At 52.3% G+C, this 24,126-nt stretch overlaps 4 protein-coding genes across 10 annotated transcripts in view; 2 read left to right on the top strand and 2 right to left on the bottom strand.

Moving 5' to 3' along the window:
* The first annotated feature begins 1,975 nt into the window (after positions 1 to 1,975).
* On the top strand, positions 1,976 to 15,648 carry DNAJC17 (DnaJ heat shock protein family (Hsp40) member C17). 6 transcript variants are annotated; one of them, XM_062495741.1, is made up of 12 exons: positions 1,976 to 2,066; positions 3,281 to 3,350; positions 4,279 to 4,337; positions 5,071 to 5,188; positions 5,537 to 5,619; positions 5,985 to 6,081; positions 6,454 to 6,503; positions 7,013 to 7,090; positions 8,083 to 8,163; positions 8,917 to 9,045; positions 13,879 to 13,995; positions 15,417 to 15,556. In XM_062495741.1, exons 1-11 carry the CDS (start codon positions 1,989 to 1,991, stop codon positions 13,948 to 13,950), a joined length of 915 nt encoding a protein of 304 aa, XP_062351725.1. In that variant the 5' UTR covers positions 1,976 to 1,988; the 3' UTR covers positions 13,951 to 13,995; positions 15,417 to 15,556. The 6 variants fall into 6 exon arrangements, with proteins under 6 accessions (XP_062351725.1, XP_062351723.1, XP_062351724.1 ...); XM_062495739.1 differs by lacking the exon at positions 13,879 to 13,995 and having other exon boundaries at positions 15,417 to 15,648; XM_062495740.1 differs by lacking the exon at positions 13,879 to 13,995 and having other exon boundaries at positions 5,101 to 5,188; positions 15,417 to 15,646.
* C6H15orf62 (chromosome 6 C15orf62 homolog) lies at positions 12,295 to 13,872 on the bottom strand. Its single transcript, XM_062495746.1, has one exon. The coding sequence runs from the start codon at positions 12,803 to 12,805 to the stop codon at positions 12,299 to 12,301; it is 507 nt and encodes a 168-aa protein (XP_062351730.1). The 5' UTR covers positions 12,806 to 13,872; the 3' UTR covers positions 12,295 to 12,298.
* A 249-nt stretch (positions 15,649 to 15,897) lies between the features above and the next one.
* GCHFR (GTP cyclohydrolase I feedback regulator) lies at positions 15,898 to 23,492 on the bottom strand. Its single transcript, XM_062494534.1, has 3 exons — positions 21,447 to 23,492; positions 20,184 to 20,278; positions 15,898 to 16,707 (listed from the first exon to the last, which is right to left on the bottom strand). Exons 1-3 carry the CDS (start codon positions 21,480 to 21,482, stop codon positions 16,584 to 16,586), a joined length of 255 nt encoding a protein of 84 aa, XP_062350518.1. The 5' UTR covers positions 21,483 to 23,492; the 3' UTR covers positions 15,898 to 16,583.
* The window catches only part of RMDN3 (regulator of microtubule dynamics 3), a 26,078-nt gene continuing 22,386 nt past the window's right edge, over positions 20,435 to 24,126 (top strand). Inside the window, exon 1 of one of the 2 annotated variants that reach the window (XM_062494533.1) lies at positions 20,435 to 21,184. In XM_062494533.1, coding sequence (XP_062350517.1) covers positions 21,109 to 21,184 — 76 coding nt within the window. In that variant the 5' untranslated portion in view covers positions 20,435 to 21,108. Of the gene's footprint in view, positions 21,185 to 23,664; positions 23,854 to 24,126 lie in introns of those variants that run through there. The other variant, XM_062494532.1, reaches the window with a different exon arrangement.

Below are 24,126 nucleotides of genomic sequence, written 5' to 3'. Positions count from 1 at the left end.
CCTCATGGATCTCCTCCGCCTTCTCTCCCAGGGCCCGCCGCGTCCCAAATATCGGGAGCAGCTCCTCGGCCACCCCGCGGAGCGTCCGCGCCATCTCCGCTTGGCGTCGTACAGGCGGTCCTGCACCTCGTGGTACAGGGCCACGTGCTGGGGGTAGGGATGGCGCGTGGGCCGCCGGCACCGCGGGCACACGCCCTCGCCCAGGCTCCAGTCCCACAGGCACAGCCGGCAGAAGCAGTGCCGGCACGAGCTGGAGCACGCCGTGCTGATGTCCCGGCACTCCGGGCACACGGCGTTCTCCCGGTTGTCGTCCGGCGGCGCGGCCGGAGCAGCCTGGCTGGTGCTGGTGGCAGAGGTGCCCGGCTCTGGAGTGTCCTCCCTCGATGACATCTCGCCCTACGAGAAGCACAAAGTCTGTTTGCAGATACCTCTCCCCAAAACCCCGCAGCTCCTCATCCCTCCGAGGCTGTCCCACACCTCAACAGCGGGGCAGTGGTGGGGCTGGAACAGCGGTGTTTGAATCCCACAGGTCTCACCATGGGATTGAGGCTCTGCGTCCCCCTGTCCCGCTTCTGTGACGTGGTCCTGTGGCTTCTGTGACGTCACTGATGGTGTTGTCACAAAGGGACACTGTTGAGGCATGGGACAGCCCCTAGGGCTGTGCCTGGGTTTAGGGACAGGCGTCAGTGGATAAATGTTGTGTCTTGCAGGGCAGGAAGGTGTGACAGGAGGGGAACCCAGAGGGGATCCTCAGGGGGAGGCCGCAGGAGGTCCCTGAGGTGGCACCACGATGGCCACAGGTGGTCTCGGCATGCCCAGGGCTACAACTATAAGGAACTGGAGAGTTAGGACAAAGGGATTGGCTCCAAACTGGAAAAGGGGAGATGTAGGTGGAATACTGGGAAGAAATCCTTCCCTGTGAGGGTGCTGAGGCCCTGGCACAGGTTGCCCAGTCCCTGGAAGTGTTCCAGGCCAGGTTGGACAGGGTTTGGAGCAACCTGGGATCATGGAACAGGATGATCTTTAAGGTCCCTTTGAGCACAAACCATTTCAGGATTCTCCTCAAGAAGGAGGTGGCAGTGGAGTGGGGCTTGGAACAGCACTGACGATGACTTTAGACGATGACCCTGAGAGCTGGGGCTCTGCTTGAGCGAGGCTCCATGGAGACACACCAGGGATCTTTCCCTTTATTGCACTACTGGGTAAGAAAATCCTCTCTGAAACAATTCATTTTGCTGGATTCATGGCTATCCACTTTTCTTCGTGTTCTCTTCGTGATTTGTTACTGTTGTTGATAAAGGTAAGTTAAATAATCCTCAGCCACAAGGATGCAAATGCTGCTAGAATAAAGGAGTAAGGGCTGAAAAATTCTGTGTCCTGTGTATGGGAATAATTCGATAGGCTTTCTTCTACAGTGGTCCCTTCTTAGAGCAGTGGTGGGAAAGGGAAGTCTCTTGGATCACTAGGAAGACAAGAATTTTGCAGGGAGTTATGCCTTGGGTTCAAATGGATGCTTTTTGGGGACAACAAAAACAAGTATGTTTTTGGGAACAGGCTGTAGCTGGGCTCACACCACACCCCACTGCGACAGACTTCCCAAAGAGGTGGTGGAACGCCATCCCTGGAGGGATTTAGCGCGCGGCATGCGGATCTGTCCCGTGTCACTTGGGGACACGGTCAGTGGGGACTTTGGGGGACAGCGGGACCCACGTGCCGTTTCCCCTAAGGACTCAGTGCCCGCGCACGGCCCCACGGGACTTGTAGTTTCCCTTCAGTTTCTCCCCGCTCGCAGCCACCGCTAAAGAACTACAACACCCAGCATGCCCAGCACGGCGCTGCGCACCCTGACCGGTCGTTTTCTCTGGGGCCGCGCGGTGCATCACGGTGCTTGTAGTTCAGCCTTCCCGGGCGGCCAATGGCGCGGCGGCGTGTGAGAACTACATTTCCCAGCGACCGCGGCGCCAGGAGCGGAACCGGGAAGCGCAAAGATGGCGGTGGATAAGGAGCTGCTGGAGCGGGATCTCTACGGGCTCCTGGGGATCGGCGAGAAGGCGTCCGAGAAGGAGGTGAGGGGCGCGGGCGGCTCGGGACGGGCTCCTTCTCTCCCCTCCTCTCCCTGTCCCGGTGTCCTCAGGAACGGCTGCTCTCCAGTGCCGAGCTGAGGCACTTTTTTTGCTGCTGTCGGCGTTGTCATTCCCCCATGGAATTGTCATTCCCCCAGTTCACCCATGTGCGTTCTCAATCTCCGCCTTTGGAGGAGGAGATGGCTCGGAGAGAACCGCGGGGTTGGTCTGGGGCACTGTTGTTGTCGCTTTGTTTTTGTGCTTCCAGAAAGGAAATTCCCCTGTTGATCCAGAAATCCAGTTGTTAGACGTCTGTCCCCAATGGTCCCAAAGTCACGTAGTTAATTTTGTGGGGTTGGAATGACGTGTTTCTGGTTTTTAATTGAATTTAGTTGGTTAATTAGTGCCAAACACAGGAAGGAAGCTCCGAGAGAGCGCCAGAGAGGCTCTGGGCAAAGGCCTGGAATAACAGGATAACAAGGGAATGGCTTCCCAGTGTCACAGAGCAGGGTTAGATGGGACATTGGGAAGGAATTCTTTGCTGAAATGGGAATTTGGAGGATGGAGCCCAAGGGGGAAACGCCTTTCCCTCTTCTGCAGGAGGTGGGGTCATCTGCAGGGCTCTTCCTGCACATTCCCAATCCCGGGAGCTTTGTCCACCAGGTGGGGCCCGGATACAGCTTTTTCCACTTGTTTTAGCAGGGAATTTACTGGGAGTGGGATAGAGCGGCTTCTTTTTTTTCCTTCACAGCTTTTTTTTTCCCGCTTTCCACTTCCTTTTCTCTGTTTCCTCATATTTCGTTCTTTTTACCTCTTTTTTTTTTTTCTTCTTCTTCATTTTCCACTTCTTTTCCCCATTCATTTTTTTCCTTTCCTCTTTTTGGTTCCATTTTCCTCTTTTTTGTTCTCTTTTGGGTTTTTTCCCTTGCCCCATTTTTTTATCATCCCTCTCCTTTTTGGTTCCCTTTCCCCCTTTTTCCCCCTTTTTCCCCCCTCTCCTGTTTGGTTTTTTTTTCACCTGAGGTTTATCTGCTGCGACACAAGACACATGGAACTAAAACCAGCTTTTGAAAGCTCCAACTCCTTCCAAACATGACTGTGCCCTGAGCCCAGTGGGGCACTCTTGAACACAGGGATTATTTTGGTTTTCCAAGTTGCTTATTTTGGGCAGAGACAAACCAGTTTCCCCCCAGTAAGTCCCAGTTTGGCCCCTGCAGGTGAAGACAGCGTTCCGGCAGAAAGCCCTGACCTGCCACCCGGACAAGAACCCGGACAACCCCCGGGCAGGTGAGATGGGGCAGCTCTTCCTGCTGCAGTTTTCACTTCTCCAGGCTCTTGGAAGTGGCTCTGCTTCCCTAAGTCCTGGGGGAATGACTGGGTGTGTGTCCCTGGGAATGCACACAGGGCTGGGAGTTGCTCCTGTTGGTGTTAATTCTGCTTTTAAGGCTGAACAATCCCTGCTGGGTTTAGAAATGCTAAGCATTAAGTCAGTGCTGGAATTATATCTGCACCCTTCCAAACCTTCCCAACCTTTGCCTGTTTTGATACTGCTTTGATCTGTAACTCTCACAGTCCAAACTTCACCAGCACTCCATAAATCCTATTATTTTGGGATAAGGATATGGGATTATTGTCTTGGGTAGGGCAAGGGGCAATTTCAGCTGCCTGCAGGGAGTGATTGCTCTGGATGGAGGTTGTAGAATTAGCAGTTACTTTGTATTTTGTGCATCAGGACTGGTAAATCATCTTTATAAAAAAATAAATACCAATTTGCCAGTGCTTGTAATGGGACAAGAGGAGAGACTTTTAAAGGATAGATGGCTATAATGCAACAATTTCCAATACAACATAAGCAGGACTTCTTGTTGAAGAAGAAGGACTGAGAGGGACAAGGAAATCATGAGCTCCAGCTAAATGTGGCATGAAGGAGATACTGCAGCTCAAAATAAAAAGAAATCAGTAAGAAAAATTAAGTTGGTTCCAAGATTTCTCTTAAAATGAAACAATCCAAGTTTTTTGTTTCTTTATTTGCTCCCAAGTTTGTGTAACACCACTGAGTTGAAGTGGCCTTGGCTAGAGGCTGGGTTTCAAATCTCTTGGAGAGGTGATTTTTCTTCCTTGGTGAGACCTTCTTGCAGGAATTGTCTTTCCTGGTTCTTCCCCAGGTCCCTCACCTGGTTTCCCTCATCTTGCCCTTATTTCTTCTCGTTCCCAGCGGAAATCTTCCACCAGCTGTCCCAGGCCTTGGCCGTGCTCACAGATGCAGCAGCCAGGGTAAGGATGCTCCCTTGGGAAGGGTGGGGTTTTGAGGTGTTAGTGGGAACTGTATTCCTGCCTGTCCTGCTCTCTGCTCTGACAAAGACTCCATGAGTACAAATCTTAGCTGTTATTCCCCCTGGTTCTCCATGAGATCGAATCCCTGGTGCCAGGTAAAAGCTTGGAGAAATGTTGTGTTTGGGATTTGCTGCTGGGAGCAGCTCTGCCCTGAGATTCTGCCTTTAATAACGTGCTGGATTGGGGCATATCCCATTTAATGACCCCAGTGATAACCATCCCTGATTCAGGAACACCAAATTCCCATGGCAGTGGTGCATCTGCCATTCCTGTGGAGTCAGGGGCTGACAAATGAGTAATTTGAAAAGCTGGATGCAATTCCTGAGGCTCCAAGCTTTGCTGTCTGTGGGACGCAGGAGAGCTTGGATCCTTCTGGAGCTATGAGGTAGTGGCTGACAATCCACTGCCCAAAAACTGAAAGAAACTGGAAACGTCCCTGGAAAGAGGAAAAGCAAACCAAAAATGAGCAAGGCACTCTATCCAGATGAGCTCAGGAGAGAGAAAAGTGTTGATTCCAGGTGATTAAAGCTAAAAACATGAACTCCTCTTTTCAAGTACTGGAAAAGCTTGTAATCCAAGAAGCAGCAGGTACTTCACCTTTGCTGACAGGGTTTCAGCAACCTCTGATGTCGTCGTATTCCCTGTTTTCCAGTTTCTCTCCTGATTTCTGTAGTTTCCCACTGTTGTGCTGGTTCCTTGGCAGGCAGCCTATGACAGGGTGAGAAGGGCAAAGAAAGAGGCTGCAGCAAGGACACAGAAACTCGATGAGAAGAGGAAGAAAGTAAAGCTTGGTAAGAAAATCAAACCCTAATGTTCTCCTGAAGTCTCCCTTAGCTGGCTGTTTGCATTTCTCCTTCCACAGGAATTCCCCAGCGATCAATCCATGCAGGATGACTCTGGAATCTCCTCCCACAGCCGTAGCTGGGGTGGTCCTGCTCTGGGAAGGAGGGAATTAGGTCCTACTGTGGGAATTAGGGGGTTGAGACTCCTTTGGTGTGTGGGGCCAGAGGAGAGGCAGCAGAGCTATCAGGATATTGGAGTAGCTGTAGCCAAGTTTGTGATCTCTCCATCTTCCTCTGGTCAGCAGGGAAAATTCATATTCTCTTTGGATTGTTTTAATTTTGTTTCTTTCTCTGCAGATCTTGAAGCCAGAGAACGGGAAGCTCAGTCCCAGGAGAACGAAGAGGAGGAGATCAGGATAACAAGATCGTTAGAAGAAGAAGTAAGGATCAATTCTTAATTCTCTCTGCTATTTTTGAGAAGAATTGCTGGAAGTATTTCCATTCATGATGGAATCCATGGGATGAGGTGCAAAAAAAATTCTGGAGGGCAGTCCTTCAACCTTTGGGATTAAAAGACTCCGTGAATCAGAGAATCCTGGAATGGTTTGAGTTCCAGCCCCTACCATGCTCAGGGACCCCTTCCACCAGACCAGGCTGCTTCTTTTGGAGCTGTCTCAGGGCAACTGACAGGAGGGGTGTCCCAGGAGATGGTTGTGACACCCAGGCTGTCCTTGGAAGTGTCCAGGTGCCATTCCAGCCGTGGCTCTCTGCCTCAGGTGTCCATGCTGTGTTCCCTGTGCCACAGATAATCCGCCTGCGTGAGGAGGGCTCCCGGCAGCTGGAGGAGCAGCAGAGGCTCATCAGGGAGCAGATCCGCCTGGAAAGGGAGCAGCACAGACAAGGTGAGCCTGGACCCCTCACCTGCAGGTGGCATTGGGCTCTTTGGCAGCTTAATTTTTCCAGTTGTCCCATCAGAACCTTCTTGAAGGGAAAAATGCCTCAGAACATGTCTCCTGCTTGTATTTTTGCTGACCTGTTTCTAGCCTTGATTGTGGCAAGTTTGGGCTTCCTAGAAGGGAAAAATGCTGCCATGGAGTATTCAGTCTGTGCTGCAGTTCCTGTTGCACGAGATTTTTGGGACTGGAATGGTCCAGTGGAAATCTCAAAGTGTTTCATCATGTGTGTGTTCTCAGGGAGAAATAATTGTGTAAAATGCTGAGGAATTTTCACCCGTGTTCTTTGCATCTCTTTGTTTTTGCTTTTTCTTTCCTTAGGCAAGCAGGAAAGGAATGGAGCAGAAGGCAGAATAACTCCTAAGCTCAAGGTAAGGCATCCTTAAAAAGCTGTGTTTTGGTGAAAACTGTAAGAACATGGTGGAAAACAGAAGGGACATTTCAGCCCCGCTGAGCTGGCACATCCTTTTTTATACTGGAGATGAAATTCCTGCATGGAATGTGTATCATCAGGTGAACAGCTCCTGTCCTTGCTGTTAGAATTCCTTCCTCACTCACCTTTCCTTTGTCTGCTCCAGATTTCTGAGCCTGGGATTGAGTTGTCTGTGCTTTAAGCACAGGGAAACATCTGCTAATTACCCTGGCAGAGCCATTAGCATCCTTTCAAGTGTGATTTTTTTTATTCCAGTGAGCAGCGTTTCTCCCTGTTCCCCAAACAGTTTGTTCCCTGTGCTCACTTCCATGCTGAGATCACTGTCTTGGCAGGCCTGGGAGTGTAGCTGGAAAGAGCAGACATGGTGAATGTGCAGGGGCGTGGGAGCTGCTTGAGCAGGCAGCACATCCAAACGGGAAAAATTAACTCCTGGCGTTTGTTTCCCAGCTCAGGTGGAAATGCAGGAAGGAAGATGAGACAGGAGGGGGATACTCCAAAGATGTGCTGCTGAAGATCCTGCAAAAGGTCCTGTCTCTTCCTCTTCCCTATTTATTATTGGGTCTTACCCTGCTCTCTGTGCTGTAAGAATAGTGAATTCTGGGAAGCTGCATATCACAAAATTGTGGAATGGTTTGGGTTGGAAGGGACTTTAAAAATTATTCAATTCCACCACTTGCCACAGGCAGGGACACCTTCCACTATCCCAGGTTTTTCCAAGCCCTGGCCTTGGGCACTTCCAGGGATGGGGCAGCCACAGCTTTTCTGGGCAACCTGTGCCAGGGCCTGAGCACCCACACGGGGAAGGATTTTATCTTAATAATCTAATCTAAACAGGTAATCTGATCTAAACAGCTGATTTGAAGCCATTCCCTGCGTCCTGTCACTCAAGCTATAAACTAGAGTGGCTCATTTCCTTCCCTGTTCAGCTTTCTCATGCCGTTTTCAGAGCTCATCAGCACGATTGTGGAGTCATTAAGGTTGAAAAAGATCTCTTAAATCATCAAATCCAACCTTTGAGGCAAATTGGATCCTTTGATCACTGAGCTGGGAGCTGTTTCCCAGCGAAGAGCTCTGCCTGGCTCCCAGCAGGGACTCTTGCTGAAACAGAGCAACTGCAGACTCTTCCCACTGGATGCTTCCTGCCCACTTAGTCTGGCTCTGTGGTTGTGGTGCACTCATCCTTCACTGCCAGCACTCCACATCCCTGCTGTGGGAAGTGCATAGACAGGCACAGACAAGCCTTTTGATCTGATCAATCCCAGCCTGGAATCTTTATTTTCCCTCTGAGCTCAGCAGCCCTCTTGCACTAGGGCTTGCTGGGAGCCAAGTGTGTAGCTCCATGCCTTCCCAGAATATTTCCTGGAAGGACAGAAATGGTGGGGTCAGTGGAAGCAGGACAGAAATGGTGACAGCTCAAGCCTCATGTCTGTGAAAACACGTTTTCTCTTTGTGTTCATTTGATAAATGAATTTGACATCTTTCCTGGCTCTGTAATTAACTTCCCTTTCTTTCCACAGTATGGTGATGTGCTCAATTTATTGATCTCTAGCAGGAAGACTGGGAGCGCTGTGGTGGAATTTGCCACGGTGAAGGCAGCTGTGAGTGTGTGGAGCCCCTGCTGGGTGTGCTGGGGGTGGCACAGGCCAGGTGACAGCCAGGACACTGCCCTGTCATTAAGGCAGTGGAGAAGGGTAATGAGAGTCTAGAGGCACGGAGGGAGTGGCACAGCTGGAGGCACAAACCCAAAGAAATCAGGCACATAAACAGGTTGTGCATGGAACAGGCTGAGGGAAGAGGCACTGCCTTAAAAATCAGGCACTGAGCACTTACTCAGCTCTCTCTGAAGCTGAAATGCCTTGGAGGTGGGCTTATGTGTTTTGGAGGTGATAGCAGGCATTTGCAGTGAAAAACAACCCAAAATGTCTTGACTCACTGTGAGTTACAATAATTCATGTGGCTGTAGGTGCAGAAGCCATCACTTACCCTAAATTTTAGTTGTTTCATCAGTTTGGGCTGTATGAGAGTGTCCTTGTGAGCTTTTCTTTCACTCAACTCCAAATAATAAAACCCCCCCAGAATTGTATGTGACCTCTATATCAGAAGTACTGACAGGTCTATGGACCATGAAGGCCCTTCTCATGTAGGGCACATGGTGAAATCTGACAGTCATGCAATGGTTTGGGTTGGAAAGATCCTTAAAATCTTACAGATTGGAATTACAGAATGGTTTGGGTTTGAAGGGACCTTAAAAGACCATCCATTTCAAAGTGGAAGGTGTCCCTGCCCATGATTGAGGGCTTGAAATTTAGTCTGAAATTCAGGTGGTGATGGAAGGATGTTTTCCCTGCCAGGAGATGGCTGTGAAGAATGAAGTTGGCCTGCTAAATAACCCCCTGAAGATTTCCTGGCTGGAGGGCCAGCCCCAGAGCCATCCCAGCACCATCCTCCCTGACAGCACCAGCCAGCCCAGGACCTCACAGGTGAGGAGAAATCCATCCTGATTTCCATCAGGGGTGGAAATCTGATGCTGTAACAATCTCAGTGTGCTGTCAGATAAAAGCTCTTGGAGCCAGGCCTGGCTTTCTTAGTAACCCTTTTTGTGTTGGATCAGTGGCTTTCTAAAAGACCTCTTGCCTGGGCAGCAGCACACTCACTGGAAACTAAAGCTGTTTGGATGACTTGGATCTTCACACATTCCCTTTCTCCCAGATGAAGAACAAGGATGTTCCTTGCTCAGCCCAAAGCCATTCTGAAGGGATTTTTTTAATATGTCTTGACTGTTGGAATCCTCTGAGTGAGAGCTGCTGAAAGGTTCCTTTAGAGAGTCTTGGTTACTCACTGCATTCCCAGGAGGAGGTAGTTTGAGTGCTGGAAGCAAACATCTATTCTTAGGGTCTGCAGGAAGGAGGAGACAGCAATATCAAACTAAATACCCTTTTGTGTGTTCACTCCCTAAATATTTTAAGCTTGTGAGATTGTTCAGTGCATTCACTCTCTTGATGAGAGTGAATACTTAATACTTTCATTAATACTGTTATCAAGTATTTTATTTATATTATTTGTAATTATGCATCAGAACACCTGATTGTTATCCTGTTCATGTAGGACCAGGGAGAGTCCTGCAACCACAGGAGATTCACCAGAGTGTTAGGAAGGAAACTGGGGCAAAAAGCAGAATCCAAAGCATGTTTTTTGAGAATTTCTCACTAGCAGAGAGTGAGAACTGGCTCATTCCTACCAAAGGGGTTGCTGGTGCAGTTGGAGCATAGTAGTGGATTCCAGCCTCTGTGGGTTCAGATCCCTGAGTTTGTCTTGGCCTGTTTCCATGCCTAGAGCTTGTTAGTGTGGAAGTGCAGCGTCTGCCTGCGGTGCAGGATTAGTGTGGTGGGGCAGCAGGGAGAGCAGGAAAGCAGCACCACGGTGCTGGTGACTCACCCTTACCCAGCACAGCCTCCTCAATCCTACCTGGCTCTGGGAATGCTGAGGAGCAGCTGCCAGGGACCTGCATCCTTCCCAGGAGCTGCACAGCTGGTGCTTTGCTGTCCTTTCAGCTCTAAGAAGCTGCACTTCCTGGGATTGCACTGCAGCTTTGCATCTCCAAGCTGCTCTCCATCCTGTTTTTCCTTGTTTTTACTCCAGAGCCTCCCCAAATCCTCCTGCTGCATCCATTAGGATGCTTCTAAAACCTATAATTTGTTTACAGCTCCTCTTGGCTGATCTTCTTCCAGCTTGTGCTCTCCAGTTCAAGACTGTGCAGTGTGAGCTCCCAGATTCCCATTCCCTCTGCCTCTTCCCTTCACACCCAGCCTGGCCTCCCAGCCACCAGCTCCACGTTCTTGCTTCCAGGTTGCACTTATCTCATTCTGTTTTAAGCTGCCCTTGCTTCCTCTTCACTTCCCCCCTCTGTTTTTGTCTGAATCCACCCCCGTTTTGTTCCCACTCTGTGCAAAAGCAGCTCCTTTGCTGCTCTGCTTCAGGAATCAGCCCAAACCTGCAGTGTTCTCATGGCAACACACTCACTACTCATCCTCTGCTCCCTGTCTGGGACAGGCAGCCAGGTACTCCCTGCCTGGGAGAGCCAGGCAGGACCTGAGTGCCAAAATCCACAGGTCAAGGATGGCCAGATGCCATCCGGGGGAGGGGGGGAAGTTTGGAAGCAGTTCCCAGGTGGAAGCTGTGCTGTGAGGAGGCTGCTCGTCTTCCACAGCCTTGTTGTCTCCTACAGCAACAGGTGCACGTTGTCCAGCAGTTCCTGGAGAGCTGCTGGAGCCAAGCAGGCTCCAGGTTCCCTTTGGAATTCAAAAGCTGTGGCTTGGCCAGTGTTACTCCAGGCTATTGAGAGCAGTGGCTGTGTGATGGTTCAAAGCACACAGTGGCTGTAGAGAGCTTGTTTTGCCACTCCAACAGCGTGCAATTCTCAGTTTGGGGAAGATTTTCCCTGCTCCTCCAGTGGAATCTCCCTGCCAGTCCTCAGCCATTCAGCCCTGATAAAAAGCCTCCTGCCTGGTATTCTTGTTCCTGTTCTAAGCTCCTTCAGAGGTTTCAGAAGGTTTATTTCCTATTATCTGACTTTGGGAGGTGAATCTCACAGGGTAAGAGGCAGCTGTGCCTTCCCTGGAATGTCCCTACACTTTGCTGTGGCCACTTCCAAAGCTTCTGGTTATCTGGTGACACGGAATTTTTATTGTTATTTTTTAAAAGAACCCTAATAGTCAAAAAGGTAAGAACTGGTAGTTTCTTTTAACAGTTTGTCCTGGTGCTGCCCAAAATGTTCTCAGCCTTGCAGAGCCTTTCCCGTTGTCCAGCTCAGGGTGGGGGACTATTCCTGTCTTGCCCCAAGCTGTGTGAGCTCTCCTCAGGGGAAAATCAAGTCTCAGCAGCCCTGTCCTTCACTCAGAGCCACACTGGTTTCCCCCCCCGCCACCTCATAAAACTCTGCAGTGCCAGGCAAGATGGACCTGGGCCATTCCAGCTACCCTGTGCTCCTGGTGCCTGGGATTTCTGTGGCTTGTTCCCAATGAAATGAGGCAACCAGACACTTCCAGTCACAGATACATTTATTCTTCTATGTCTGTACAGCTGGGAGCTCAGTGCATGCGTGGGGCAGCAGTGTCAGAGCCATCTCTTCTCCTGCCAGGAGGATAAATCCACTGCTGGTGGTGTATCAGGAGGCTACTTGGATGCTTACCTGTTTCCAGGCTGGGAGTGCCACCTGCACTGGAGTTAAGGGAAAAGAGACCCACAAGGAGGAAGAGAAAAAACAGAGGAACAGCTTTGAGCTTTCACATCCATCATGGTGGGAGGAGAAGCCCTAGTTCCCGTCTCTCAGCCCTCAAAGTTTTTACTTTGGGGTGTAGTGCTGCTGCCTCCTTGTAGGCTGCCTGTTGTTCCACAAGTGATCCATGACAAATCCCTGCCCCACAGTGTCACATCTCCAAAAGAAGTCTTTCCCAAAAAATGCCAGTCTTTCCTGAGGAGGGGATGTGCAGTCTGGAGTGGGAAATTCCCGGGGTGGAGAGTGGAAAGTTGCCCAGGAGACAGCTCTCAGCTGAGCACAGAGCCCATGAGCTCTGCTCCAGAGGATTCCTTGGCAAGGACAGGTGGTCTGTGGTAGGTGAGGACAACGAAAGAGGCCACACACAACAGGCACGCTCCAGTGTCCTTCCTCCTGCCGGAATCAGAGGAACTGGCAGCAGCAGTGAGTAACTGGGATGTGATGGACAAGGAATACCTTCAAATGGCGTAATCCCTTGGGTTCTGTTTCCTGAGGGTCTGCAGCACATCCTCGAGGAGAGATAGCCCCAGATCCACTTTGAAGGACAGGAAGGGATCAGCCAGGTCGGGAAGAGTGGTGCTGTTTGGGAGACCTGCCTCCGAGGTGCCGTGCTCTGTAGCCTGGTCCTTGTGCGTTGGAGTGGCTTTGTGGTACGGAGCAGCGTCGGAAAAAGAGAGGTCAGAGTGGGAATCCGTGCGGTCGATGATGTTGGGGCAGCTGGAACTGTCCAGGTACAGCCGGGGTGGCTTGGGAGGGGCTTGTGCCTTGGCCAGGTTCTGCTCGCTCTGACAGGACAGGTACTCAGACTTGTCCCTCAAGCATTCCCTCTTCTGGCCATCTGTGTCCAGAGTGTGGCTGTTCTGGTTCAGGATGATGACTTGGTTGCCCAGCTTTTTGTGCCTCCTGAGGGAGAAGCGTCGGAAGAAGGTGGTGGACTTGATGGAGCCCCTGCGCCAAGTATCCATGCTGAGGGAAGGCAGCGAGGAGCAGGAACGCCGACTCCTCACAGACGGGAGCCGAGGGATCAGCAGAGAGCCACGCAACAGGAACAACCTCTTCCTGCCCCGTTCCCGGAGCTGCAAGGAAAACAGAGAGGCTGGTAGTGCAGGAAATGCAAACTCCACGCTGTGGCGAGGAGCACTTGGCTTGTCTTGGATCTCAAGGAGTCTCCCCCTGGAGTGGAGAGGAGCAGCAGTGTGTGAGCGAGCTCGTTAAACGTGTGCTGCGGCTCCGGGGCTGGTGGGGAACAGCAGAGGCACAGTCACCATGAGAACAGATCTAATCTGGCATCTAGAACAGAAGGGCACTCGGGTGCCATGGTAACCAAGCACCTTCTGCGGAGGGGCACCGAAGGAAAAGCGCCGTGGGTGGCTGGGAACGAGACGGTGACTCAGTCCCACCGAAGGAGCCCAGGGAATACAGGAGAAGGGGGATGTAAAAAGCGACAACACGGGAGACAGCTTTGGGAGAACGGAGTTCAAAGGAGACTTACGCCCTGTTGGAGCAGCCTGGAGTCCAGGAGAGGAGAAGCTGCTGGAGCACTCGGAGAACTGGGCCTGCCACGCTCACCAGGATGAAACATCAAGTCCAGGGAGAGCTGAGCCAGGAGTCCAGGAATTCAGCCAGGTTGGAACCCAGAATGCCAAAACTCCGCGGCGCTGCCGTCGCCGTCCCTTCATGTGCCACCCGTGGCTGCTTCCGGGGCTGCGGCTCCCTGTGTGGATGTGTTTGTTTTGAGCCAAGCCCTTGCTGAGTCAGCCACGTCAGAAACTGGGTTTTACTCCATTGGTAATTGCCAGGATTGCAGGAAGTAGGTGTGTGGAGTGGCAGAGCCTCAGCCCACGCTCAGGCACCCGGCAGCACGTGCTGGGAGCCCACCTGGATCAGGCTGTTCTTCCTCCCGCCACTCTGAGGGCTCCTTGTGTCAGCAGAGCTCCCAAACCAGGCTGCAAATGATCTCCTGGCTGGTTTAAATTTCAACCCCAGTGTGAGGTGGGGCTTCAGGGTTGTGTGGGTGATTCATCTGCATGTGTTTCAGGCAGCCTCTTCCATCCCAGCAAATTCCTGGGGTTGGTGGATGGGACTTGGAAGGATCCTGGCTGAGGGCTGATACCATTGGTGCTTTCTCAGACACTGCTGCTGCCAGTACCCAAAGGTGATTTTGCTCAGGTGGCTCCTAAGACACCAATTAGACTCTTAATTTCCCCCTTGATGTTCCTTATCTGTTGTGGGCTTTCATTGTGTCCTCAAAGCCAGAGGAGCCGCATTGCTGGCAGGGATAAGGAATTCCACTCACCCGTGTTTCCATGCAGAGAACTATTTAGGCATTCTATTGCCTTTGTATCCCTTCTGCTTCCTAAGAAATCCTTCAGTATCTGAAGAAGCTTTGGCTGCCCCATCCCTGGAAGTGTTTAAAACCAGGTTGAAGCAGCCTGGGCTGGTGGAAAGTGTTCCTGCCCATGGCACGAGGTTGGAACCAGATGATGTTTAAGATCCCACCCAAACCATTCTGGGATTCTGTGATTCTCTGCGATCACCACTTAACCCACTTCGTAAAAAAGTTAATAGGAAGGGGCTTTTCTTCCATTCACCTGCTGTCAAAACATTCTTATTTCCACCTGAACTGTCAAGGAACGAGCTGGATGTTTCCAAGCCTTGCAGTGCTTTCATACATCCAAAATAGCACGGCCACCTACTAGTGTGGAATGGCTTTGGAAGCAGCACCAAAGCACTGGAGCAGCTGTCAGCTGCTGCCCACGTTCATTAGGCAGAGTCTGCAATCAGCTGCCTTGACTTGACAGTTGCTGCCACACACAGCAGGGAGGCTCCTGGAGCTTTGGAAAACTGTTCAATTCCTGTTGTCAGGTTTGGGAACATCTCTGGTGGTTTTCTTTCTGCAGCCACTTAGAATCACTGAATTGTTTGTGGTGGGAAAGACTTCTAAGGTCATTGATTGCAGCTGTTAGAATCCTGGAATGATTGGAGTGGGAAGGGACCTTAAAGCCCATCCAGTTCAACCCCAGGGCAAGGATACCTTCCACTATGCCAGGTTGCTCCAAGCCCTGTCCAACCTGGCCTGGAACACTTCCAAGGATGGGGCAGTCACAGCTTCTCTGGGCAACCTGTGCCAAGTCCTCAGCACTGTGAGACAATTGGAAGTTAGCCACTTCCATGACTAATCCACAGAGCTTTGATTTGATTTTTTTTTTTTTTTTATGGCATTAGCCTTTATAACTGGTGAAGTGTATGCTGGACTTCGGGCACCACGTTGTATGTGCAGGGTTTGTATCTTGTCATCCACAATAATGCCTCATCCAGCCTTGTGGAATGCTGGCTCCGTGTCTGTCCCACTCTCCTCATCAACCACACTTACTGCTGGTTATTTTTAATTATAATTTTCATAACAGTTCTTGGTTATTTCTTGTAGCCAGGCAGCTTTCACCCACCTCACTCAATTTCTGTGGGATCAAACCACTTCTTGCTGGGAACACTGGTGTTGTGAGAGGGATTTGGGGAAGGTCTGGGAGTCTGTGCTGTCTCCCTGATGGGCTGTGTGTGTTTCCTGCTCCTTTCCAGGCATCAGTGGTGTCGGAGAGGGACTACGAGAGCCTGGTGATGATGAGGATGCGCCAGGCAGCTGAGAGGCAGCAGCTCATCGAGCAGCTCCAGCGGGAAGATGAGGAGGAAAAGTCCCACACTTAGCACGAGAGTGTGGATTCTCCTCACCACTTTGTCCCCCCCCAAGAGCTGTTTCTTAATTTAAGTCAATAAACCTCCTTTTTTTAAAAGGTGTTGTGGGAGTAGAAACTCACAGGGACTGCAGCCCTTATACCTTTCCAGGTTTGGGGAAGGAATGGCTGCCTGAGGTTCACAGAGTGCAGGTGTTACCCTGTCAGTGTCTGTGCCCAGAGCAGCTGCCCCATCCCATGGGACAAGGTGGGAGAGGTGCCATGAGAACACCAAACCTTGGAGCTTTTAATTCCTGCAAGCTCGTTCGGGAGCCATGCATCCAGAGAGATTTGGCAACAGCTTTAAACAACCCACAGAAGGACATTGGTCTCTTTGGAGCACTGTTTTATTGGTGTTACCCCCCACAGCAGGATCTGTGCACAGTCTCAAACATTCCAGCAGTGTTAGGGTTAGAGCCTGCATCTGGAATAGTCACACAACCTCTCTTTGTTACTTTGGGAGTCCCGCGTTAGGCTTGGATGGCAGTCTCGCAGCTGGAAGTTTGGTGGTGCTGCTGAGAGAAGGGATTCTTGGAGAACTGGGAATAGTTTTAGTGGTTCCCCCTTGGACTTCAGGGATAAGATGGGGTGGCGTCCATGCTTGGTGTCCCTCCCTAACCCCCTGGCCCAGGAGAAGGCACAGAGCTTTCCAGGGCAACCCGAGGAGGAGGCAAACAGGGCTGCTGTTACTGAGCTTCCTCCAGGGCATGCTGAATGCATGATTAAAATGTAAAAAGCTGGAATTTGCCAGACTGCCATCCTGCTGAACACAGAGTTGGAGCCATCTGTTCCCTCTGCCTGATTCTGGGCATACCTTCCTCCCCCTGCTCTTGGGAAATGGAAGAGGGATGGCAAAATTCCACTGGGTCGAGCTCTGCCTTTGTGTCATTCCTCCCCTTGCCCGAGCACCTGGAGTCTGGGACAGGAAGGAATTAAGGGGGAAATATTTGCTGCCAGTCCTACAAGGTGATTTCCAGCAGGATGTTGTCCAGGTGGAAGGCAGGATTCTCCCTGGCTATTCCCTGTGGAGGCACCAGACAAGGGTCTGGCCCACACCAGTCATGCTGACCACGCGGTAGCCGAGGCTCTCCAGCTTGTCCAGGACCAGGCGCGGAGCATCGTTCACGTAGTATTCAGAGCTGTACCCGGGAAAGATGGGAATAAGATGAGCTGGGAGAGGAAGAGATGGGAATTTCCTGGTGGAAGGAAGTGAGCCTGCCTCGCTCCTGATCCCTGTAAGACCAGCGGCCACACCTGGCACAGGCGTGTGTGACACAGGGCCTTGGTTAACCCCAGGGGAAGGCACAGCCCAAGGTGCCAAACCACGGGAATCCTGTCCAGGAGGGAAGGATCAGGGTGAATAGGAATGTGGCTCAGGGGCTGGTGTCCAAAGCCACGTGCTGCTTGGTAACTGGGCTGGCACTACCGCAGAGGGTTCACAGGTAAACACAGCGAGCGTGTTTTTGACGTGGGAATTCATGGAGGAGGAGAGGAATGATTCAGGTGTTTCTAAAGAATCAAATCTCAATGTTCTGCCTATGTCAGAGCATAGAGATGGGTGGGTTTGAGAGACTGTTGGAATTTGAGGATTGTAACAAAGTGCTGCTTTCAGCCAGTGGGAAACATTTGGAAAGCCAGTAGTCATCCATCCTGCATGGATATGCCAGGCGAGGTAGAGCCCAGGCTCCTCTGTTCCAGCGGTGCCTGAGAGCTGATACAGGGATCCTTGCCCAGCTCTGATTCCCCGTTGGTTTGTGCTGCTCCATGCTTGGAGCAGAAACTGTCCCACATTTCTACCCCTCAATCCCAGAAGCTTGAGGGCTGTGACCCTGCTCCCCAGTGAAGGGACCAGGCACAGGCTGGGCTGAATTGGGTGGGGACAGCTGAGCTGAGCTGCCCTGTGGGACCTTTGGCACTGGATGTGCCAGCCTCTCCTTTGACACGACTTCTGGGATAAGGCCCAGAGCAGCTCAGCTGGAGCTGACTTGCAGTGCTGGCTAAGCAGATAATGATGGGCTGCAGGATCACTGGGGATCCTGTTTGGGCACCTGAACAAAGCCTCTCCTGCTTTTCCTACTAATAATGATTAAAAAAATCCAAAAAGCCTTTCCAAAGCTTCTCCTGCTTGGATTTCAGAGCCGTGCTGGAGCTGGGAGTGCTTTAAAGCACGAAATAACCCGAGATGTGAGAGATTTTCCAGTTTCTCAAGACAGACTGTACTTGGCTGTAATTATAGATGTGGTGTAAAGATAATGTGCATTATTATAAGTGTCTTTGAAGTCTGTTCTTTCTCCAGGAGGGTTGCCACATACCCTTCAGATTCACAGTGGGAGCTGGTAAATATTACTCCCATTATTCAAAGGAAGTAGCAGAGGCAGGGATTTGTAGAAACCTAAAAAACTGAGTAGTTGAGCTAAAAGCAGGAGGGAAGAGTTCCCAGGGCTTTATCCCAGCTGTTTGTTGAGGAAAATGAGGATTGCAGGCTGTTGGGTATCCGATATGCTGCTGTCTCTGTGTGCATCCAGTCAGGATAGAGGGGCTGGGATCCCTGCAAATCCTTTTCTTCCAGGTAAACCCCACCCCTTGCCTACCACAAGGGCTCTGACCCTGAGTGAGAGGGCAGGGACCACATCCCTGCTCCCCACATCTTGTGGGACTTAATGAGGGGCCATGTGTCTGTGCAAAGCTGCAGAACAGGATCCGTGTACTCCCTCATTACAGGGATTCCAGCTTCACTTCTACATCCCAGTCTCCCATCAGGTCTGTGCTGCTCAAGCTTTTCCTTCAGGCTCCCTACAAGGTCATGGCTAAAGTTTTAGGGCCCAAGGTGCTGAAGGAAGGGGGGGTTTGCAGCATCCATAGCCAGACTCTGCTCATGAAGGAATTTGGGATGGAAAATTCCTTCTCATCCACAGTGCAGATCTTGGAGCTCCCAGCCCTGGTTGGGGTTCTGGAGGACACAGCAGGGCTTGCCCCACTGGCACGTGGGCATGTGGCTGTGCTCTTGGGGGTGCCAGCAGCCACATTCCAGCCAGGGGACTTTCCCCACTGCCTGTTGCTCAGGCACACACGGGGAGGACGCGCTGTGCCGCAGGGATGTGCCGCAGGGACACAGCGGAGTTCCCAGCTGTGACAGAGGCCATGACAAGGAGCAGGTGAGGCAAGAGGAGCTCAAAATGCTCCAGGCCACAGGGAGGGGAGAAAGGTGGTGAATCCACCAGGTAGATCCCATAGGAAGCTCGTATCCCTTCCCCAAAACAAGCAGAATGTGCTGCTTCTGTTCCTTACAGTGCTGTGGCTGCCCCAGCTGCTGGGGCAGGAACCACAGAGGCTTTTATGTGTCTTTGCCTTCCTTTTCCACCTGAATCCCAGGGATCCTTGCCCAAATCTCCTGGGATATCAGTTCCTTCTTGGAGCCTGTCATGTTTCTCCCTGCTCTGTCTCCCATCCCGTTGTGTAACTCTGGGCTCAGCACTGCGTGTGGCAGCACGACGCTGGTGCTGCTGCCAATCTCTGCTCACCCACAGGCTTGGGAATAGCAGCACAGAGATGGATCAGCCCAGCAAAACACCCAGGAATTCAGCTGGGATGATTGGGGGAGCCCTCAATACTTGTATTTTATCCCTTTACTATTAAAATTTCCCACCCCACTCAGATTTTTGATGCTGCAGCAGCCGAGGATCCAGCCCTTGGTGTTGGCCAGGCTGGTGCTGAGTAGTAGGAGGGTTTTCCCAGCTCCATGGATGGAAGTTTGGGAACATTTGGTATGAGATGTGCCTTCTGTCTTAATGCCTCCTCCTCCTTTTACTCCTTCTCCTACTCCACACCATGACACATGGGACACAGCAGAAATCGAGCTGCTCCTCTCTGTCAAGTTCTTTTGCATTTGGCGGTTTGTTTTGCTTTGTCATTGTGTTTTGCTTTTGTTTTTTTGTTTTCCCCAGGGAAAACCAAGAAGTGGGATATCAAGTGAGGGGGAAAAAAAAAGTTGGCCAAACCATGAGGAAGACGTTGGTCACATATCTGAGTGGCACTCAGCCAAAGGCTGGGGGTCAAACTCTGCGTGGGCAGAGGTGTGACATGAAGAAGTGTCAAATATCCATGCCTTGGGAGCACACCAGTGGAGGGATTGGAGTCAGGGGCAACACCATGGGAAGCAGCTCCAAACCCAGGGCTCAGCGGCCCGTGGAAAACATTTGGGAGCTGGCTGGGGTGAAACCCAGCAGTGGAGAGCGGGATGGGATGGGATGGGATGGGATGGGATGGGATGGGATGGGATGGGATGGGATGGGATGGGATGGGATGGACAGACAGATGGCAGCTGGGAGGGACAGGATGGACAGAGCTGGGTGAGCATTCTGGGTGTCTCAGCACCAAGAAAAGCCACAGGCAGAGCAAGGCAGGGATGGCACCGAGAGAGGGAAAGGGGAGTCAGGTGCTAAAACAGAGTCAGAGCAAAGGAAAATAAAGAACCAAGTGAAATATCAGGCAGCATTTTCTCATTAAAGGACACATGTGAGCTCAGGATGAACTGTACAGCTGGAAGGTGCTGTGGGGAATTCCAGGAGTGAAAACATTCTGTGCTTCTTGGGAAAATAAGGAGAGGAGGACTTACAAGTTGTTCCCCAGCGTGCTCCTTTTTGTGGCCCCCAGGATACTCATCAGGTGGGGATCCGAGTGCTCGTCACCCACCATGGTGGGCCCAGCCTCCTGTGGGACAGGCACAGAGTGCTAAGTGACACGGCCACCCCCCTGTTCCCAGCACAGCTCCAGTGAGAGCCCTTAAGGAAGGGAATTGCCGTCAGCCCATGCTGGGAAGGGCTCTCAATCCCTTGCCACTGCCAGGAAGGTGCAGTTGCTCACCCGTGCAAGGCCAGGAGAGGAAGTTTTCAGCCTTAGCTTGATGCCAAGGTTCACGCTGGAAATGTTTGCTTTGCCCCTTTACCAAAGAGCAGAGTTTCCAAATTCTCTGGACGGCACACCGAGCCCTGCTGCTCCAGGCTGTTCCCTCCAGTGCCATAATCCATGTACCCCTTCCTGTACCTCATCCATAGTCACTCAATCGACTTGTACGATCCCAAATGACACTGCCAGCAGATGCTTTGGTACTGCAGCATCCCCACACATCCCCATTCCCAATCCGCTGCTGCTTCCTTTGGGATGTCTCCAGTGGCAGCAGTAGCAGTGTCCATCACAACTCCCACCCTTTGCTTATGTGCTGTTTTCACCGTCCCTGCTTCCTACCCCAAACCACACCGGCAGATCCAGGCTTCGGGAGGGATGATTGTCAGGAAAAGGGAAACCCCAGATAAACACACAGCTGTGGGTTCCTCCAGAGAGTCCTGCAGGACGTGGGTGCTGCCAGTGCCGGGGAGTAACGTTTGCTTTGTGGCTTTATCTCACAGTGAGAGCCAGCAATCCCACCGGTGCTCCTGGACAGTGATCCCAGCCAGAAATCCCAACCACTGACCGGCTCCTAGCAGCCCCAGCCATACCCACTCCCTTGGCCGCGTTTTCCACCCTGGAATGGCTGTTTGGGGATGAGGGAAAGCCAACTGCGAGGACAAGCGGAGCCGTCCCTCTGGCATTCGTGGGATCCCGCCGCAAGTTTCCCAAGTGAGTCGCGGTTTGGGGACAGCAGATCCGGGGTTGGGGACACCGGGGGCTCTCAGGGAGTTGTGCCGGACACCCCACACCAGCCGCTGGGGCACAGCCTGGCCGTGCTGGGGGTCCCCCAAAACTGCATCGCCCCCAGCAGCAGCAGGACCAGCCCATCCCGGGATCGCACCGCGGGCTGAGCGGGTCTCACCGCTCGCTGCGGTCGGTCCCTGCCCTTCTCCCGGAATTCCCCATCCCCGGGGATCCCGCCGGGACTCACCAGGCGTATTTGGGTGCTAATGAGCAGGTACGGCATCTCCGCTCCGCCGCTCCCGCCGCCGCTCCTGGGGGATCGCGCCCGGGGCCGCCCCCGGTCCCGCCCCGCCACCACCGCCGGGCAGTGCGGGGGGGGAAAGGCTCCCAAAGAGGGGTCGGAGGGCTCCCGGGGGGCTCCGACGGATCCCTCGGGATGTTGGCGCTGCTGTCCCAACAAGGGATGTGAAGGAGGTGAAGGGCTGGAAAGTGATGGAGCAGGAGGGGACAGGAGGAGATGGAGCAGGAGACGATGGACTGGGAGAAAAAGGACAGGATATGATGAGCAGGGAAAGGATGGAGCAGGAGATGAGATGCAGAGACGTGGAGGACAGGGAGATGTAGGACAGGAGATGATGAGCAGGGAGGCAATGAACAAGGAGATGGTGGATAAGGGAGATGAAGAAAACGGAAATTAATAGCAGGGAGATAAAGGACCAGGAAATAACAGCAGGGAGATGAGGACTGGGAGATGACGGAGCAAGAGCCAGGCAGGTGGGGAACAGTGGGCCCTGCAGTGTTCCCACTCCCACCCCACAGTCTGACCAAACATTCCCCTGAAGCAGAATTACCAACATTTTTTTGGGGGAAAATCTGTTTTTCTACTGGCTGTTACTATTTGGGAATACAGGAGACCTAAATCCCTTCATAATTTGGGAAGTCCCATTGCAAGGGACTGGGACAGGCAGATGTGCTGCATATATCTGTTATTATTAATGTGTTATTGATTGTTCTTATATTTATAATTATTGTTGTTGTTAATTGTTATTATTGACATTGTCATGGACCTTTTGGTTGGGCTGGGTGAGACACAAGAGCCCAGAGGCTGATGGTCTCGTCTTCCTAAAGCATGTCCCACACATCCCAAAATGTCCATTTGGAGCTCTCTGTGGGGTACCTCCCCCTACGGGTTAAATATCAGCTTGTTTTGATCATTCTCATCCTCAGCACAGCCTCTTCCCCAAGTCCTGGAACAGCTGGAATGTTTGCTCATTGCTCTCCTGTCCCAGTACAAACCTGTTGCCCAATGAACCAAAGGTATATTTCAACCAGCTGGGTTGGATTTTGACAGAATTCCCATAATCCGTGACCTCTTTGGACCTCAGCTGGGCATGTGTGGTCTGTGGTTACGCAGGGAATAATATGGATATGAAATCCAGACCTTTCCAGAAATTACAGGAAAACTAGCCAGGATTCTGGCAGCCTGCCCAGCTCTGAGCCTGACTCTTATGTGGCTCTTTCCTGGACAAAAAAAGATACTAAGGAAAAAAGAGGGAAATGACAGAAGACCTATACATAACATTTTAATATTGAATTTCTTGAGGAGGTACAGAAATCTGGGAGGCAGCTGGAGCGCTGATGGATCTCATCCATCATCCCAAAACAGCTTATCACCCTCTGGCTCTGAGCTGGCTGCTCCCAGCTCTCCTTGGACTGGGCTAGCTCAGAATTGCTCCCAATAATTCAGGAAAAGGGGAGCAGAAGGTTCTGCTAGATTTGGCTCTGCCCAAATCCTGCTGTCACCCAAACCCCCAGGAGGGAGCACCACACAAAGGGCTTGATTTTCCCTCTCCTGACTGCCACCTTTTCCTAAAGAATCCTTTGGCTCTTACAGAAAAAGGTATTTCTAGTTTCAGTGATTCTGGGATAAAGATCTTCCTGGGGGGATCCCACCAGGAATGTAACCACCCACCACATTCCCTGTAGAAGGGAGAATTCCAGCCCCAAATGCTCGGGATGATTGGGACAGGCCCTTCCGGTCTCCTTTGCCTATTCTATCCGACATCCACTGTCTCACCCCAAAAGCCGGCGGCTCTGTGCCCACAATCCCAAACCCAGTGCCCAGCTTCCTTGGGCATCCCAAATTCCCGTTTTTTTTTTTTTTTTGGGGGGGGGGGGCACCACACAGAGAGCGGGGACACCCGGCATGTCCCCTCCACAAGGCGTTGTCAGCACGACGGGACAGGCGCCGAGGTGACAGCAGCTGCGGAGCCGGCAGCCATGGAGGGCTTTTTCCCGGGACACTCGGTGGACCCAGCGCCTGGCGGACAGCGGTGACACCGCCCACGTCCCGCGGTCCCCACACGCTGTGGGGCTGTGGGCGTGGCCTCACCGCCCCGTGCGCCGATGACGTCACGCTTTCACCGACTGCGCCTTGCGCTCATCATTGTCGCCTCTCAGTGACGTCATCACACCGCGCCGCGGGCGGTGCCGCGTGCCCGGAGCGGCCATGGCGGTGCCGGTGGCGGAGCCGGCCCGGGCCGGGCCCCGGCTGGGAATGGCGTTGGGGCTGGCGGCGGGCGCCGGCCTCTGCCTCGGGGTGTTCTGGGCCATGCGCCGCCGCTCCAAGGAGGCGGCGGGGCCGCTGCGCCGCGGTACGAGCGGGATCGGGCGGCGGGGGGGCCGGGTCGGGATTAGGGGGATGGGGTTGGAATATGCGCGGTGGGGCTGGAATGGAGAGGAAGGGGGCTGGAATGGAGAGGAAGGGGGCTGGAGTTGGCGTTGAAGTTGGGGTTGGAATAGAGGGAGTGGGACTGGAATGTGGGAAAATGGGATAGGGAGGCGTGGAGCTGGAGACGAATGGAATTAGAATAGGAAGAGTAGGGGGAAACGTAGTTAGAGTAGGAAGAATGGGGTTGGAACGGGGG

This window comes from Cinclus cinclus, chromosome 6, assembly GCF_963662255.1.
Source record: "Cinclus cinclus chromosome 6, bCinCin1.1, whole genome shotgun sequence".
NCBI lineage: Eukaryota > Metazoa > Chordata > Aves > Passeriformes > Cinclidae > Cinclus > Cinclus cinclus.
This window is presented reverse-complemented; position numbering and strand designations above follow the sequence as displayed.

Coding starts and splice junctions, on each gene's coding strand:
- DNAJC17 (XM_062495739.1), top strand. CDS start 1,989: ATGGCGGTGGATAAGGAGCTGCTGGAGCGGGATCTCTACGGGCTCCTG. Junction 4,338..5,070: donor TCACAGATGCAGCAGCCAGG/GTAAGGATGCTC, acceptor TGATTTCTGTAG/TTTCCCACTGTTGTGCTGGT. Junction 9,046..15,416: donor GCCAGCCCAGGACCTCACAG/GTGAGGAGAAAT, acceptor GCTCCTTTCCAG/GCATCAGTGGTGTCGGAGAG.
- C6H15orf62 (XM_062495746.1), bottom strand. CDS start 12,805: ATGGATACTTGGCGCAGGGGCTCCATCAAGTCCACCACCTTCTTCCGA.
- GCHFR (XM_062494534.1), bottom strand. CDS start 21,482: ATGCCGTACCTGCTCATTAGCACCCAAATACGCCTG. Junction 20,279..21,446: donor TTAGCACCCAAATACGCCTG/GTGAGTCCCGGC, acceptor CCTGTCCCACAG/GAGGCTGGGCCCACCATGGT. Junction 16,708..20,183: donor AGCACGCTGGGGAACAACTT/GTAAGTCCTCCT, acceptor TCCCGGGTACAG/CTCTGAATACTACGTGAACG.